We start from the raw sequence: 19256 nt of genomic DNA, 5'->3' as shown, positions 1-19256 counted from the left end.
ACATAATAAGATACAATCACATGTTCTAACATGTTTTGTATTGGTATAGCTGAACAGAAATTACATAACCAATCTATAATAATAGTGAAAAATTATTGGATGTGCCTAATATTTTAAATCGTAAGAATATTTTCTTGTAAAAAGCAGCACAATTAAACAAGTGTTTGTACACCCTGCAATTATAATTATAGAATATAATTACTTTCGTATAATAAATAATATAAGAAATCGTAATGAGAAGTAATAATAAGCAAATAAATAATAATAATAATAATATCCATTTAATGATTTAAAGAAAATATACACTTAGTTTTAGTCATTGATAACTAGATTGATAACCTGTAACCACTTTGTTATCTTTTTTTATTTTCTTGCTGGAATATTAAATTATTCATAGTATTGTGGTGATTTAAGAGAGTGGTATCGTCTGCAAAGAGAACTGACCGACAAGGAACATTGAAGGCAAAATCATTTACAGATTCAAGAAATAGAAAAATACCCAATACAGACCCTTGAGGTAGACAAATTTGAATTTTTTCAGAACATTTACTTCTTGAACAACCATTTGATTTCTGTTTTCACATGCAATCTTAATAAGTGGAATTCTACATACTTCACTCCATAATATACACTTTTGTGTATTCAATGGTTTTTAAAATCATTTGAAGTAGTGTTGGTTTGACTTAAAAATGTTTAATTGTACAGGATACGCTGGACACTGTTGGATGTAGTCCTCATTGTTCTATTCTGGCCGAGTCTATGCAAGATACCCACTTCATGATTGCTAGGAATGATGTGAGTATCCACAGTACATTTCATATAAACAAGTTGAGCTTTTAATATTAAAAAAAAATTATAGTCATTGTTGAGATGTCGGTATTTTTACAATCATCTGGAAACTAGTATTAATAGATGAGCCGCTTTGAAAGTGACCTTTTAAGTGGGGGGGGGGGGGAGTGAGAGAGAGATGTGGAGAGGGAGAAGAAGTGTGGACTCACTTCCCCCTCCACATTCCTTACCAACCACTCTTCAGTCACCACTTTAACCACTCGTTGAGTATGTGTTGTATAACAACTGTTTTACAAACCCAGTAATAATAACAACAGCTGGTAACGAGAAACGTTTATTAAACTACTTTTTAATTTTACTAACATATTAAATAGGCAATGGACTGTTCTTAACATAAATAATATTTGTTATTCCATAACAACGAGAATAACAAAACATAGCGTGATGCTCCAAAACACCAACACAGGGAAGCAAAGCACTCGGCTACCACTTGTGTCTTGTAAAGGAAATAGATCAAGCAGTGAAAGAGGCAGTGGCGGTAGGCATGGTCGAGCTCTTGCTCCTCCCTCCCCCTATGCCCAATAACCTTCATGCAGGTCGCTTTCAAAGCGGCTCATCTACAGTAAATACTGGACTGATTGTCTTAAAATTTGTTTTTGTTACTACTATTGGCCTAAATCTAAGAGAGTTACGAATGACGATAAGAGTGACATAAATTTCTCTGATGTATGCGTAGGCGGTGTACTGTTACACGACGGATGGAAGGGGGCCTTGTTACGCTGTGGAAGGGGAGAAAATCCTCCTCCAGTGGTACAGGAGTTATCTGATTATCATAGCGAAGAGTGCAGCTGTTCAACCTTCGAAGATAAATGAACCAAGGTAAATGGTGACATGTAGATTTTGTAATAGCATTTAATAACGCATCTACATGGTATTTATCAACCAGTAGAAAGTCGCAATCGGGAAGAATCAGGAATCAGGATCAGGAAAGGAGAATCAGGAAGAAACATGTGTATTGGAACATTCAGTTCCCTGAAAAATACAAATTCTTGTTGAAAGTGGATGGATAATTGACTTATTTTATCACACCAATAATAAATCTTTATCCATAAGTGCAGGTTGTGTATAGAGTGCCTAGGTATTCTATATAATTCTATGATATCACATGGGCATTAATATATCACATCTTCCTTTAATTAAATTGAATTTAAAATAAAAATTGCCATTGAAAAGTAGAGTTTTATACATCAGATTTTGATTAAAAATTTGTTACCTTAAAAGCATTTTATTAATAAAAGACAAAGATGTATAACTAACAAGGGTATTACTAATATTTCTTGTATACAATACTCGAAACTTATTTTAAGAAGTAAAACATTTATTTAAATGTTAAGTTTCAGTTTTAACTTGTATTTTATTATTAATTTTATATATATATATATATATATATAAAACATGAACTGGACAAGAATTTCACTTTTATGTTTGTTATCACAGTGAGGAATTTGATCGGGAGAAGCACATTCTGACAGTGCTGGATATCCAGAATAAGTTTATTGTGTTTACGGCTGCAATGCGAGAGGTGCGGGCTGTCCTCGCAGAGTGGGGCTCGCTGTATGTGCTTACTGGTGACCATGCACTGTCACTACTGATCGAAAAGGATCTGCAATCCAAATTGGCTCTGCTCTTCAAGAAAAACCTTTACGATGTGTCAATTAGGTTCGTTTTTTATGTTGAATAGTTTTAGGTAATTTTCAAGAATTAAATCAGTTGCAAGTATTTATTGTTACAAGTATTTAACAGTTATTCACTGCTTCACACGCAAATCTAAAAATTGAAAAAGCATTTTGTTTTTTGTTGGGTTTACCTACTAATAACTGCACTAATATGAGGAGCACTTTCACAGTGAATGTTAAGTGTCGGCCATCTTTTTTTGAAAACGATGATACCATAAATTTTTATTTAACTCCGAGCAAGGAGTTAAAAACTTGTGCCTGTTAAGGCTAAAATGCGTGTCAGTTCTAGGGTTAAATGTGTTATTTAGAACTTAGTCCAGTCTTTGTAAGTTCATCAAAAGTCCACACTGAGTTTGGTAGAATAACTTACCGATAGAAGACTCGTAAAAATACTAAACTTGACTAATATTAAAAACTTGTTTCGATAATGATGAACGAAACCTAATAACCTCAAAACCTGCAAGACTTAAATAAACAGTATACAATCATTATAACCCCCAATTCCGCAATCATTAACTAAATCGCAACAACAAGTACCAAGTTCCATCTGACGACTTGGCTGGGAAGAATTGAAGGATGTTGCCTACTTAATGAAAGCATTTATGATGGATGTAATATGACGGAACCCTATGATATTTTTCAAACAGAAGTAGACATATATCATGGTACATATTATTTCAGTATCCGTGGTTAAGAGATTAAAAAGTTAAATATGATGTTGAATGTGTGTGTGTGTGCGTGCGTGCGAGCGTGCGTGCGTGTGTGTGTGTGTGTGTGTGTGTGTGTGTGTGTGTGTGTAAAATCAAATTATTGATAATAAGCAGTAATAATAATTGTTAATTGTCCATTTCAGTTATAAGTAGTAGTTGTTTATCTATCTCTATTGTAAAATTAAAGCCATCAAAAGTGATCACAAAAACAAGAGTGAAAAAAAATTGTTTGACATTTGTTCCAGGATTGCTAAAAGCCACCAGTACGATATGGAAGGCCTTGTAGATATTTTCCGACAATACGGTGATCATCTGTACGCCAAGGGTGATCATAATGCAGCCATAGAACAATATATCAAAACTATTGGAAAGCTAGAACCTTCTTACGTCATTAGAAAGGTAGTTATAATAAGATCTCCCAAAATAACAAATTATAATTAAATTATTATACTAACAATATATAAATAACATAATTATAAACTACCTACATGGGAAGAAAATCATAGAATCAACTCCCAGATGACTTGAAGAGATGCAGAAAAGACAAGACTTTCAGGACATCACTTAAGACCTGGCTGTTTTACTGAAGTCTTTTTATGCTTAAGAAGAATTTTCAAACACATAACCCTTTCGTAATGTCATTTTTGTACTCAGTGTTCATGTAAATAAAAAAGTTGATTTATTGATAATGTTAGTGACAATTTCAACCTTGAAGATCATAAATAAAGAACTTGGTTTCTGTAATAAACGGATTGTTACTCAGTCACATTAACACATTTTTTTCTATTAGATATTGTTCAGTGCAATATACCTTGTTAGTAACAATCCAGATTTCTGTGTTTATTTACAGAGTTACTATGTTGAAGCATGTATTGTGAAATGTTATGCAAAATTGGGTGCTGGTGTTCAATGAATGTTTCTTAAAGTTTCTGTTGTGGCACAAAATTGACAAACTAATTGAAGCAAGGGTGGTCCAAGTGCAATCAGATTAAAGTTTGATTTAAGTATCTTAATCAGTTTCACTCAGAATGTGCTTTTCAGTTCCTGCAGTCGCATCAGATCGACAATCTGACGGACTATCTACAAGCCCTCCACAAGCAGGGAGCGGCGACGGCAGACCACACCACTCTGCTGCTTAATTGTTACACCAAGCTCAACAAAATTGACAAGTTCAAGGAATTCATAATGGTCAGTACATATATAATTTATACTTTTCTAAGAACTTAAACATTTCTTAGAGGTATTGTAGAGAAGATAAAACAATCACTTCAATAGCTTTATTATTTTAAGAACTAATTAGTTATAATTGGAACTCATTAATTGGAACATTGGTTATATAGTTAGGAATATTCGAGTTCAGGCTTGTCATGCAGTAAAATAGATAGCTTTTTTATGTGCCAACCAAGTGAAACAGAATTAGACAACCCAACTCAAGAATCATTTTCTTAACTGTTCCATATTAGAAATAGGATTTTCTTTGATAATTTTACACAGTATATAATTATGTATTCTGATAAAAGAGAGTAGATTTAACTTTCCTAAATTGGCAGTTGGGTCAGTTTATTTTTAACCCAAGGGCATATTACGGATATTTAAACATTCAATATTTGTGAACTATTAACCACATAAAAACTTTGTTATCACATTATATTTATCAAAGGTTTCCGTTTGTATGATAAAAAACAAAGTACAAAAAATGACATGTCACAAGATAGGGGTTGTAATTTTAAAATTTAAAGTTACCCCTTCTTACCCTCCTTTGAAAAGGGGAGTAATATTTTTGTTACTCTGAAAATATCTGAATAAAGTAATTTAGTAAGTATAATGAAGGTTGTACATTGATATCTTAATCCTTTGGAATGTACATCCAGGCATATCAGGATTCAATTTACACCCTTAGATGTAAGGGGTTGCTTGCCCATAACTTTTGCTAGGATCTTCGTAGAGATGTTTTTTTCATGGCATTGTATTTCTTTTGAATTTACCTTTCAAATGATATGTCACAAGATAGGGATTGCGATTTGAAAATTTCAAGTAACCCCCCTTTTTTCCTCTTTGTAAAAAGGGAGGATATTTTTATCATTCATAAAGTCTAAAAAAATATTTTAATAGATATGTTGAAGATTTTACATTGGTATCTCAATCCGATTGGAATATATACAGACGTATCAGGACTTAATTTACACCCTGTATAAAAAGCCAAAACTCAATTTTACAGATACTTATTTTTTGGAATCTTGATAAGTTATACTTGTTCCTACTTACATAGGGAACATGAATAAAGGTGCATACAAATATATTAATATCAAAAATTATGATTTTTCTATATAAAAATGGAGAAAATGGACAAATTTAAGTTTTGTAGTATAATTGGTATTTTACAAATTTCAACAGATTTTATCATCCAAATAATTAATAAATAAGTTATATTCTACTTTTCACCCAAATAATAAAACAAAAACCACCCCATTATGTTTATTTTTGGAAAACATGTAGATTAGTTCATGGAGAACTTCACAAATAAAAATATCTTAACTCAGTTATACATATATTTCATTGTTTGAAACTTGGTATGTTTGTTACTATGTATTTAAGGAACAATACAAAATTTGTATACAAATAAATTAAGATCATAAAATTACAATATTTGTATTGGATTATTTAAAAAAATGTAAAAATAATATTTTTGTATTTAAAAATGTTAACGTGTTTTATCATAAAAAATATGTTGTAGCCTACCTTTCCCCCACATAATAAGAAAAGAAAGATCATCTCATTATGCTTATTTGTGAAAAAGTTATGAATTATTTGGCAGAACACAACACAAAACACCAAAAGAGTGCTTGGCACTTAAAGAGGTGACCTCGTCATAAATGCTTGGCACTCAATTTTAGTAATCAAACACCATAATTATTTTTCTGTCCTACGTTAACACATTGTCTCCTAGAGCTTACACAAGTATACTATGCTGCTCAGCTCAAGCCCGAACACTGCACCACTTGTGAGCCAAAGCATCAAGAAAATATTAGTCAGCCTGCTATTGAACTATGTTTCATCATAAATTAATAAATTGCTCTCTCTGTACAATCAATTGTATGTTGTAGACAAAGGATCGAGAAGTGGACTTTGACGTGGAGGTGGCTATCAGTGTATGTCGCCACACATCGTCCGAGGACGCTCTCTTGTTGGCGGAGAAACACGGTCTACATTCTTGGTACTTGAAGATGCAGATAGAGGACCATGAGAAATATGGTTCGGCTGTGGAGTATATTGGCAAACTTCAATTCTCAGAGGTTACTAAATATTATTTAGGTGGAAACATGATACTTCAGTTTTAGTAGGATTTGGATTTAACTTCCAGGCTCTAAAATAATCACAGACGTGTGATTGTGATGCAAACTCTCAGACAATGGAGCACATTGTAAACGACTGCCCTTTGCGATTGTTTTCTGGTGGTCTGGCTGGTCTGAGTGGTTTAGAGGATGGGTCTCTAAACTGGCTCAGTAATTTGGATTTAGCTTTGTGATGGGAGATCTTAATATTATTTTTAATTTATGACTCAAGAACTTTGTTCTTACGTACTTTTTAATAATTGTAATTTTTAATTTATTTATTTATGGATAGCTGCCTTTGTCCCCCATACGATATATATATATATATATATACTAAATATTAAAAGTTTGTCAAGACATCTATTAAGTTTAGTTCTTGGGATCTAGAACGATTTTGCTGTATAAAGCATGACAAAATATTACTAGCTTGTTCTGTAAATTCTAGATTTGCCAATGATCTCTTTACTGGCAGTTCGAGTTTGGTCGATTTGAAATGAAAAATTCCTTTATTATAGAGGCAAAGTTAGGTCTTAAAAATCCTCTCTGCCACTTATCCCTTAAACACAAATATAGGAAATTAAATTTAATCTTTCATACACAGAATTAGGGAATGTTGAAATTAAAATTGGAAATAAGCATTTTAAAAAATTAAAATTGTTTTCTAGGAATCTTTACTTATATATTTGTTAACAGTAATTGCATCATGTACATATTAGTAAAAACATTGTTGATACTCCCCCAACAGTAGCCTATTTATTTTGTTGGCTAGTTTGTTTACATGACCAGTCCAGCTAAGATCAGTTTCTACTGCAACATGCAGCAATTTTGATGATTTTTCTTCTAATGTGTATTTTAGTACTGAAAAGTTTTACTTATAATAAGTTCTGTACAATTTATTCACTCTCAAATTTTATCTTGAATTTATTTTTAATAACTTTTATTAGTAACTAGCGGGCCCGGCGCGCTTTGCTGCGCATTTCAATAATTTTTTGCAAAAGTTGCCCGCGGCTTCGCACGCAATTTCCTGTTGAAAACAGTACACTATATTCACTTATTCTTTTTCTATCACATTCTAAACATTGCTGAGATAATTGATAGTCGTTCCATCGTGAGCCTCTTGGGCGTATTATGAAGGTATGTACCATATTCCTGCCTCTATCTAGCTGTTACCCACGGCTTCGCACGCAAATCTTAAGAACCGAAGTCCTTATATTACTTAGTAAATTTTTTTTTTACTATAATAAATTTTAGATTAAATTAGTTATATCTCCGATGCCACGATTGAGCTTGCTTTGTTGTCTCGATCGAGAGAATATGTACACACGGAGTTTTGAGAACCATACTTCTGTCAAAAAAAACAACTAAGGTTGATTTTATAACATTCTTTATATTTGTAGCCAACGTAAGATAGTAATTATGATATCTGCATTGCTCTTCTGATCAAGCATGAGCATGGTTTATATTAAATAAATATTGCAGTTAAAGGTGAATTTTTACGTCAAATTTGAATTGTATTATCTGGATAGTAAAGTCTATGTTTAACAGTGATTGCAGAAACAGTTTAAACAAAATTTGTCGTTTCTCTTAAGCTTACTCTATGCTTTAAAACTATAAGTGTAATATATGTTTACAAAGAACAGCTGATTAAAAATTTGAAAAGACGTTAACATATGTTTGCTGCAATGCATTTCTTATGGGTATTTCTGTAACCAGTGGGGCGGAATCCTGAATCGGGAAAGGGATGGGCATAGCTTATAAACCTTCTCCGTGGAAAAATACATATACGTACAAATTTTCATCATGATCGGTCCAATAGTTCACGATTCCATAAAGGACAAACATACAAACATTCATTTTTATATATATAGATTATGCTAGCAGGCTTCTCACTAAATATAAAGCAGTTTATATAATAATTTATTTAACACTCCTAATAGATACATTAATTTCTAGTATGAATTTATATCAAAACTTTTTTAGGCAGAAGACAACATGAAGAAGTTTGGCAATATTCTACTTCAGCATGCTCCAAAAGAGGCAACAGACTTGCTCAAGAAACTCTGTACAAATTACAGGCCAAGTAGTAAGCCCCTTATAGAACAGGTACAGTTAATATTCAGTATAGACCCGTGTAAAATATTTTATTCGTTTTGTTTGTTAGTTCTAATACAATAATAACAAGACAGTTTTTAATTTAGGATACTATATAGCGTTTGTGCTAAACTCACAGAAATTTAAGCGTGATAAAAATAATTCCTTTCACTGCCACTTTTGAAATTTAAATTTCATCATCCAGACACCTACTTTTTGAAATGAAATAAAAATACTCATGAATTTTATCATGATAGCAGTGTGACATGAATAAGGTTGTTCTCTTTACATGAAAATATATTAAAAGATTTAGCTGAATTAAAGCAATGCATTTCAATAAACAATATTTTTCCAGTCGTACATATAAGATATTTTAATATATAAATAATTGGGGTAAATATTACATATAACTTGATTATCTCTTATCTCAGGTATCAGGTAATTAGTTAATATAGTTTAATTATTTCCATAGGATACAGTATATGTCATAAATTAATGTTAACGCACATTTGGAAAACCTTTTCACAGTTCTAATTATTGAATAGTTATTACAATATTTAAGTAGTCTATTTCAAAGTTTGAAATCATAAACATTGCAGAGAGTGTCTTTCTTGAATATTTAAACTTTATGTGCTAGACTGAAAAAAAAGTATTATTGTATTTTTATCTTTGCCTTATAAAAACTGGCCACACTACTGGTTACGTGGCCAGTCAATTTCCAGGTTTTGTATTTGTAATATCTGTTGTATGATGCTGATGGAAATAAATCATTTATTCATCTTGTTATAATATAAGGATAGTATAAATCATTTTACAGATTCTTACTTTTATCATTATGGATATATAAAAGTAAGATCACGTCACCAATATACAGTGAATAAACAATGACCCAACAATAAAAATTATACTACAAAAAACTAAATACTACAAAAAACTGTTTTGTCTTGTAGTATTTATTGCTGGGTTAGGTTGATAACCTGGTTTAGGTTATTATTACAAAAACCTGTCATATTGTCATAGTTTTTTTCTCAGAGATCATCATCATAGCTGTTTAAAAAATAAAAAGATTAAAATAAACCAGATTTCAATAAATAAGTATGAACAAATAATCTTAAATGCACAAAAAGAAGTTTCCTGTACAAGAGTTACAACTTTGAGAATTAATATGCTTTAAATTATACCTGCTTTCTTTTTAAAGTATTTTATGTTTATGAAATCAGTATTATTCAGAGAATTAATAAGTTAAAAAAGAATTAAGACATAACTTATTATAATACTAGTGTACACTTGATAAGGCTAATTTTATTATTAAGATTTATGTATTTAAATTAATGTTAGTATTAATTTTATTGCGGTTACACTATAATTTGTACCTTGTATACATTATAAAATGAAGTGGTTTTATTTGGACTATTATAGTTAAGTAATGCATGATTAACGGAAAACGAAATATATTTGAACTCTCTGAAACTAATGTGATCTTGTTTTCTCTGATGCAGAACGCTGGAAACAATAGAGAGGATAATTACATAATAAAAGCAAATCCAGCAGACTTCATACATCTTTTTGAAAACAACTCAGAGAGACTTGTAGAATTTTTAGAATTTCTTATTCAGGTAAGTGCATTTCACGAATATTAAAAACATTTTAGATTATTTATCACAGATTTTAAAGAAATGTTTCAACTGTGAATATTTTTTCTCTTGGTGGGCTGAAGGTCACACCTGGAAATGTTTATTATATTACTTCAAACTATGTTTATTATAGTTTATTAACTTTTTATTATATGATAATTTGTCATGGAGTTTGACAAAACCATGCCCAAATCACTCAACCACCAGCAACCAATTACTGTACGTAGATAGTCTCCGTTATAACAAGAAGCTGTGTGTTTTTTGTAAATGTATACTTCTTACTCAAATGGTAGTGTTGCATTGTTATAAAAATTATTTTGTTTTTGTAACGAAGTGAAACTTATTAAGTGTTATTTGTCTTATCAAGTGTTAAAATTATTTATTGATTTTTTTGGAAAAATATATTGTTTAGATACTATCACCATTTGGATTTATAAACAAGTCACAACTTACAACTAAAACTGGCAAACATTTAACACGTTCACGATAATGTTTACCCTGGGTAAACACGATCTTTCACACTGCTGTCATCTACCCGATCGGGTACACACCGGGCTTTCGTAAAGCGCGCTGTTTGCGCGTTGTTGGTACACGTTTCTATGCATTTCTTTACTGCGTTTTTATTATTTGCCTGACTTGGTGGTTTGTTAAATTTGAGCCCATGCTTAAATAAATACCTTAGACTACCATGTAACCCATCGGGTGCAAATGTAAATTAATTTTTTAGGTATCTCTTTGACTGCTTGGAAAAACATCGTAAAAACATTTTGAAATAAATTTTTTGTGCAAAATTGTGAAACCTACATACATTTATTATTATACTTAGACGTTTAACATAAAAAAAACTGTTATGGTTTTTTGCCATTATTGTTGAAAAATTTAATGGCAAATATAAAAAGTCAGAAAATAAGCCATCGTCGTGGACGTTTTAATACAATTTGAAGGTTATGAAATTAATTAAGCGATCAAACAAAATAAAATAATATTATATATTCAAGATTGTAAATTAGCCAGTGCCAGAACATTCAGGGTAATCCTTGTTAGTTTCTGACCCTACAATACATTAGCTTATGTGGTAATTCATCCTTTAACAATGACACATTGTAAAAGCTTGTATTTATGTAGAATGGGAGGTTATCAGCCAACATAGCTTTGTAACAAAAATGCACAAGAAGTGTCATCCTTGTAGTAAAATAAAACTTCCCATAATCATAGCACAATATATGTTTATTGATTGATTCTGATAATTGCTTATCCAATTTATTGCTGTTGGCTTCTACCTTCACCTTTATTTTGTACGTAATGTAACATTCTATAGTATATATTGATTGTTTTGATCTAAATGTCACAATGAAGAGACTGTGTTGCAGAAGACACCAAAGTGGGAACCGCTAGTGTACAACATTCTGGTGGAACACTACCTGCAGGTCTGGTCACGCCTGAGTGACGATGCTACCAGAAAGCAGTGGGAGCAGCGGATAGTGAGGCTGTTGGAGTCTCCAGACGCACAATACGATAGACACCAGACCCTCATTCTCTGCCAGGCAGTCAACTTCCGACCGGGTGTCCTCTACCTCTACGAGGAGAATAAACTGTGAGTTTACTTGTAGCAGGATTCCAGCAGAGTAGTAGTTTGCAGTAGAAAAGTGTAATTCTTTGTTAAATTGAGTAATATTCTTCTATAATTACTATTCGTTTCATATGTAATAAGAAAAAACAATTGCTACACTACGTTAAGTCACTGTAAATACCAATGAAAAACTCAAATTTATTTATTTATAATTTTATGGCCTACATTGGACCACTTTAGTCACTTTATATTTTCTAGTCTTTCTTCTTTTATCCACCCAATATTTCTTCATCCTTTCCAAGCGTAATTTCCTTTCCTCCTCCGGAACCACTCTTCCTATTCGTTGTTTGTTTCTTTTCAGCTGTAGTGTAGAGTGTTTGTCATTTAATATCTTTAATTTGTTTGTCTTGTGTTTTAAATCCTCTACTGTAATTTGTAACTCTCTCATATCTTCCCTTAATTCTGTGATCCATTTAATGTCACTTTTACTATACCACAGTTTTTCTACTATTTTCCTGCTAATTCTATTTTCAGGTGTTCTCAACAAATGCCCCAGGAATGATATTCGTTTCTTTTTAATTATACTTGTAATAGGTTCTATATTTTTGTAGACTGTTTCATTGGAAGCTAGTCTCCAAACTCCGTCTACTTGATAGTTTTTGTTTAAGCAAGTTCTGACTATTCTCTCCCAATACTGTATAAAAACTCAAATACTGTATAAAAAATCATCTGTTGGAAGTGTTGATAATATAATATCAAACAAGTAATTCAAGCATCTTAAAATGAGTGCCAAATATAGGTCATTGTATCAATTATTGACCGTAAAATTTGAAAACAATTGCAAAAATATAGACATTGTCTCACTAAGGTAATGGACCTAAGGGAGAGATTACTTTGTCAATGTAAGATAGAGATATAATATTACTTTGTCTTGAATGACTGCTTAGAAGAAGACAATTTATAAACTAGGTGACATTTCATCGCCCATTTCTTAATTAATTACAGTTAGCATTTTTGCCAATTACCATTTAACTTTAACAATTTAAATTTTGCCCTGGATCACCATTTAATTTTGAAAATTAAATGAAGAAGTTAGATGGTTGCAAGACTAAAGGTGCTCTAAAAAGGTGACTGGTGTATGAAAAAGTGCACAATGCTCCTCTAATAAAACAAATTTGTGGAAACATCAACCTTGTTCTGAATTGACAATTGCCAATCTCTAACAATTTTTTTTCTTAATTCAAGATTGCAATCAGCAGTATTTGTCTTTAGAAGAAAACTAATACATCTGTCATAGTTTTATGGTGTATAGTAACTCAAAAAGAAGTACAATATTTGGGTATTTTTGTAAACAATTTTATGGTGGTAAACGTTTGTTTATTTATTTAATCATTCGTAAAATGGGAAAAAACAGTTTTTGTTTCATTGTGCATTTAAATATTAATGTAGTCTTTTTGTTGTCTATGGATTACATTATTAATCCTTCCCACATCTTATACAGGATATATTAGAATGGTAGACTATGATTGAAACGCCAAATACAGTTATATCCGATATTATATGTTATGTCTCTTGGAGTTTTTTTTATTTTACATAAGGCATCTGAAATGCCCAGTGCACGCTCCATGCTTATCGCGGTTGCCAAGGAAGTATTTATAAACAACCTTCACTCTGCGGCAGGGTGAGAGGAGCACCCTTTGTCTAACTCCAACCACTTGCTTATCATTTCTACGTCTCCTACAGAGCCATAACCAAACATATCCGTGGCGTGTATTACTTCTTTCACAGTTGTCACGAGTGCACGTCTACTACGTATCTCGTTATTATTCATCATCATAAGATAGTGTTGTGATTAAAAAAATTACTAATAATTTGTAGTTTATAAAACTTTTCAGTTGAATTACATTTTACAATGAAAATTAAATTTATTTCAAATAAACAGTTTTGTAAATAGTTCTTTTTTTATTTCTATCAATAAATATGCTAATTAAAAAAATGCTCTGTTTCATACTTTTTTTTGCTTTTACCTTTTTTAATTTAGTTAAAACAAAATTTAGCGTTGAAATTAAAAATAAATTTTTTTTACTTGTCTTGGCGTTATAATGGATTTATTAGTGGTGTGCGAAGGGTTAATGTAAATGATTTACAATGCAAACCTTATGTAAATAAAAATGTACAAAGCGTGTTATTTTGTTAAATATAAACGGTTTGGTCTGTTACAGGTATCAACAGATCCTGCAGTACCACTTGAGTCAGCAGGACTACCAGTCAGTGTTGGCATGTTGTCGCAGGTTTGGTCTGCAGGACTCCAGCCTGTGGGTGCAGGCCTTGTGGGCTGGAGCTAAAGATGTGGATATGCCCAGTCACCTCTTAATAGAGATTCTCAACGTCATCGGTACGTAGTTCTCAACAATTTTGTCATTAACACGTGTATTAACACGTTTAAGACATGTACTCCGGATACATGTGATCTTTCACAACTGTCATCGTGTACACACCGGGCTTTTTTAAAGCGCGCCGTGCGCCTGATGGGGTACACGTTGCTATACATTTTATTATTGTGTTTTTATTTCTTGCCTGTTTTGGTAGTTTGTTAAATGTGGTCCCACGCTTAAATGGATACCTTAGACTATCGTGTACCCCATCGGGCGCACGATTGCTTTTTTAAGGTAAATAAATTTTTAGGTACAATTTGGGGTACACGAAAAAACATTAAAAAAAAAATTTTTTTGTGCAAAATTGTGAAGCCTACATAAATTTATCATTATACTTAAACGTTTAATGTAAAGAAAACTATTACGGTTTTTTGCCATTAATATTTAAAAATTCAACGTTAAATAAAAAAAGTCCAGAAATAAGCCATCATTGTGAACGTGTTAATAGGATCTGATATGATGCACAAGAATCTGAACCATTATCTTACATCATCTGAATGATGTTGACAAGATATTTGGAAATTGTTAAAAGTTAAAATCTGTTGAGAAATTTTAACTCAAGTACTGAAGATATCTAAAGCAGAGAGAGAGACATTGTTCATGATTTTATGTAAAACTCGTACTGAATATTAGTACAGAATATTTTCCCTACTAAATTTATTTGATGAAAATAGAGAGGGATTACGATAAATTGTCTATTGTAGCTTTAGTGGCTATTTGTAATGATTTAAACTGTTAGTGATAATTAATCCACATAGTGATATAGCTGGAGGTGCTCGTTACTGGACAGTAATTAATTACCACACTTTACTTACAGAGAAGGAGCGACTGCTGTCGCCTTTGCTCGTGATTGATGCACTCAGTAACTGGAATGCTGTGAAGGTGGGAGATATTCGGTCGTACCTGCAGAGTGTGTTTCATGCGGAGGAACGGTTGACCGACCAAGATCAGGCTCTGATAAAAAAATACGCTGAAGAGACTGCTAGAATAAGACAACAAATAAATAACATGCAAAACTCGTAAGTTGACAACTTTTTTACAAAAGATATTGAAATGAAAATGCATACAACCTTTACCCAAATTTGTCTGTTAAATACTTCTCTCATTGTATTAAATGTAGGTTTTCAGTATTTAGAAGAATATACCCTAAAGTTTTATATTAGCTGTGATTAGCTAGTGATGTGATTGTTTATCCATGTTGAGTTTTAATATTTGTGTCGAGTGTTGACCATCATACAATAGTTTGATCTGCATGTTCTCAAGCTATTTTTACCACTATTCATAACATATACTTGATGTACCGGGTGAGGCAAAACCAGAGAAACTATGTGAAAAACCGATTTCTGCTCATTTTTCGAAAACCATTGGAGATACGAAAAAAGTAAATACACCTTTTGTCTTAACGAGACCTTTAAAATGATGTACAGCATTATGCATGTTTGACTTTAGGAATTTTTAATTTTTAAAAATTTGATTAGGATCAACACTAAAATACTCTTAAAAGTAATCGTATGGCATATCAGAATGAAGCTGAGTTTCTCATGAGCAAGAGATTGGAATCAGAATAAACAAAACTCAAACGGATAAAAAAATACAGGGTGTTCCGTAAATTTCAACATTTTTCAAAACAAGTTTTAAAACGGATTGAGATAAATAAATTTTGTTTTCACCAATGAGCTCCTTTTAACAAGACCTGTAAAATGATGTATGATTATGCTTACATTTAAGAATTTTTAGATTTGAACACTCTACTCTTAATTTTTGAACACCCTGTACATAGATTTTGGTAAAAATATTTTCAATGGACTTTAAAATCCAGACAAATTACATGTCTGTAATGTTAAGATGATTACATAAGACTTAATTGTTTACTTTTCCTAACTTTAGTTTTTTTAGATTACACTTATATACTTAATTTTCAAAAGAATATTCCAAATTTGAATTCGTATCTTAATTAAATCATACTATTTTCATTTTTATAGCTAAAAATACGTACATTTCATACAAATACATAAAACGCTGTGTCTAATGATGACAAAGCAACGGGACAATAAATTATGCTCTCAACGTTAAGTTAATGTGTCAAACTAAAAATTGTACTGATAGTAATTTATTAATTAATGTGTAATGTGTTGTAGGGCAATTGTATTTCAAGGGTCACGGTGCTGTGCATGCAATCATCAGCTAGAACTTCCTAGTGTTCATTTCCTGTGTCAACATTCATTCCATCAACAGTAAGTATTTTAAATAGTAGTTAAAGTTGTCATAAAACTGAACTAGGCTAGGTTTACCAGCATCTTTTACTGTAATTTGTTAGATTTCAATTCCATTATTTTAATAAATTGCTTCTATTTAAAAAAAAAAAAAAAAAATTGGATATAGTGATTATGTATTAAATTAAATCTCATAATGCAATCATTATGAGATTTGTAACTAAATTTATATTATTTTGTGTAATTAGTGTATCAGATAATCTGAAGAAACTAACATCCCTAATAGAAACAATGTTTGGGGAAGTTAGTGGTTTCGTTTGTGTGTAAGGTTCTTGATGGATTTGAACGTTCTTTTAACCATTTTGTGATATTTTTTCAGCTGTTTCCAAAGCTTTTATGAAAATGAAAATGAGTGCCCTGCTTGTTTACCTAAAAACAAACAGATCATGGATTTCATCAGAGCTCAGGTATACAAAAAACTGTATTCAATGTATATTAACTTGTGTTTTAGTTATAATGTTATATATAACAGTAATTATATCAATACGATTTTAAACAAACTATAGAAACTACAGTCTCTTCTTTAAATTACTGTTAAAAAATCATACTTCTATTACTGTAATACTTAATAACAGTTTCTGAAATATCTGGCAGCAACAAACATTATTATCAGTTGAGAGGAATCAGCTGTTTGACATGTTTGCTCATAGCTTGTGTCAGCGTATTTTTAAAGTTTGGTATCTGTAACATTACTAGTTATAAAGATAACGTTTTTCATACAAAATGGTAGTTAGCGAGAAAAGAACATTTCTCGGACCTATGTTTCTATAGTAGATTTTGTTTGAAATCATTAGTAATATCAGCTACGTATGTGACACACTTTATGATAGAAGTATGTGACATCATATGGTGGACAGGCTTTGAAATTCCTGTGTCATAGAATTCTGCCACCTGTGATCTCAGACATTCAGTGACGTGTATCTGGAGCTCCTCATCATTATCAAAACACTGTGTTGCTAGCCAGGTCTTCATTTTCGGGAACAAGTGAAAATACAGCTTAAAGAAAATACGCATCTCCACCATAGACCCTCAAGATATATCAGTGATTGGAAAGCTAAAACTGTCGGCTTCATTCCAGATGAAACACCACTAATATCCACTACTCTTTGCAACGATGATGATAGACCTAAATTGTGTGAGATTGGGTTCTTTGACGTAGAAAAAAACAAAAATGCTCCTTGAAATTAACCTCAGAAACAGCGGAGGATATTTTTAAAAGGGTGAATGAACACAAACTCTCATACAATAGCTTTGTGACATTTTTAGACAAAGAGAAGATCTACTTTGTAACTATGTTTCTCATCAGAGCAAAACAAGCAACTGGAAAGAAAAACTTTTCAAATTTAACGAAACTAATCAACGAATGCATCAAATTCCCAGTACTTTTCTCATTGGATGTAAGTGACATGCTTAGCTCGCTGCAACTAGGTATCACCAGTGTTGCGGATATCCTTCAAGTCTTTCAGCAATTCTCCTGCAATGCATACTTACATAGATTCAGATTCTATACCACTGACAAAACAATTAAAAAATCTTTGGACAGAATACTTGAGGATCAATACAATTCACAACTTACAAGTATCCCGTTTGGCACCTAAGACAGGTATCTACAATGTCTGGAGAAGTAATGAGACTGTAACCCCTGCTCTACACTCAACTAAAATAGGAGAAGAATCAATGGTTCAAAGCTTTGCAGTGGCTGCAATGGAAGAACAAAAAACACTATGGAAAAACTGCAGAATACACACTTCTTCAAAAATTCTCCCAATTCTACAAAAATAACACACTAAACAACAGCACATTGGACCAAATTAAGAAGAAGCTGACTGCTTCGAAATTCAGTTACGATGTAATTGATCTTAAGACGGGGGAAAACTGCTTTTAGGTAACCATTCCAAAAATAAATTATCAATTTGGCTTTGATGGTATTCATTTCATAGAACTTCAATGCAACAACAATTTCAAGTACTCGGTTCCCTCGAGTGCCAAACCAACAAATGAAATTATTTTAGTCTCTGACGAAACAGTCATTATGAACCAAATCAGACTCTACAAAAAGTGTAAAACACCTCCAAATTAAAGATCCCTCTAACATCAAAATCAAATTGGTTCAGGGAGTACCAGGGTGTGGTAAAACCACTTTTATCACCAATAACTATAAAAGATGGAGACCTAGTGCTTTTTCCCTACGAAAGAAGGGGCAAAAGATTTTCGAGAAGAGACTAAGCCAGAAGCAACCAAACCGTGATGACACAAAGGATGCATGCAGGACAGTCCACTCATTCCTGATAAACAAGACAAAATATATGGAATCGGGAGGCACCTACAAAAGAGTGATTTTTGACGAAGCCCTGATGATGCACGCTGGTGAAATACTCTATGCATGCGCATTAGCAAATGCTCAGGAAGCCCTTCTCATTGGTGACATTAACCAGATACCTTATATAAATAGAACAACACATGACTTAACCTACTACGACATCATGAAGCTGACAACTGTTGATAAAATTCTACACCATTCATACAGGTGCACAAACAGTGTGGCAGCTCTAATGTCCCATTTCTACCCACAAGGAATGACAACATGCAGCTCCATAAAGAAAGAAACACAAACTTTTCAACTGGACGACATAAAAAAAACTCAACATTGACAAACATGAACACAAAGTACTAGTGTTTAAACAAT

General features: G+C 32.0%; 1 protein-coding gene across 1 annotated transcript in view; it reads left to right on the top strand.

The window, feature by feature from the left end:
• The window catches only part of LOC124361859 (vacuolar protein sorting-associated protein 11 homolog), a 43671-nt gene that overhangs the window by 11485 nt on the left and 12930 nt on the right, over window positions 1-19256 (top strand). The window contains exons 6-18 of the mRNA XM_046815898.1: window positions 706-795; window positions 1526-1668; window positions 2287-2508; window positions 3481-3634; window positions 4277-4423; window positions 6340-6528; window positions 8548-8670; window positions 10158-10274; window positions 11663-11886; window positions 14085-14257; window positions 15115-15316; window positions 16436-16531; window positions 16890-16977. Coding sequence (XP_046671854.1) covers window positions 706-795; window positions 1526-1668; window positions 2287-2508; window positions 3481-3634; window positions 4277-4423; window positions 6340-6528; window positions 8548-8670; window positions 10158-10274; window positions 11663-11886; window positions 14085-14257; window positions 15115-15316; window positions 16436-16531; window positions 16890-16977 — 1968 coding nt within the window. The remainder of the gene's footprint in view (window positions 1-705; window positions 796-1525; window positions 1669-2286; window positions 2509-3480; window positions 3635-4276; window positions 4424-6339; window positions 6529-8547; window positions 8671-10157; window positions 10275-11662; window positions 11887-14084; window positions 14258-15114; window positions 15317-16435; window positions 16532-16889; window positions 16978-19256) is intronic.

Source organism: Homalodisca vitripennis, chromosome 5 (assembly GCF_021130785.1).
Source record: "Homalodisca vitripennis isolate AUS2020 chromosome 5, UT_GWSS_2.1, whole genome shotgun sequence".
NCBI classification, from domain to species: Eukaryota; Metazoa; Arthropoda; class Insecta; order Hemiptera; family Cicadellidae; genus Homalodisca; species Homalodisca vitripennis.
The sequence above is the reverse complement of the archived record's forward strand: the minus strand, read 5'-3'. Positions and strand labels throughout refer to the sequence as shown.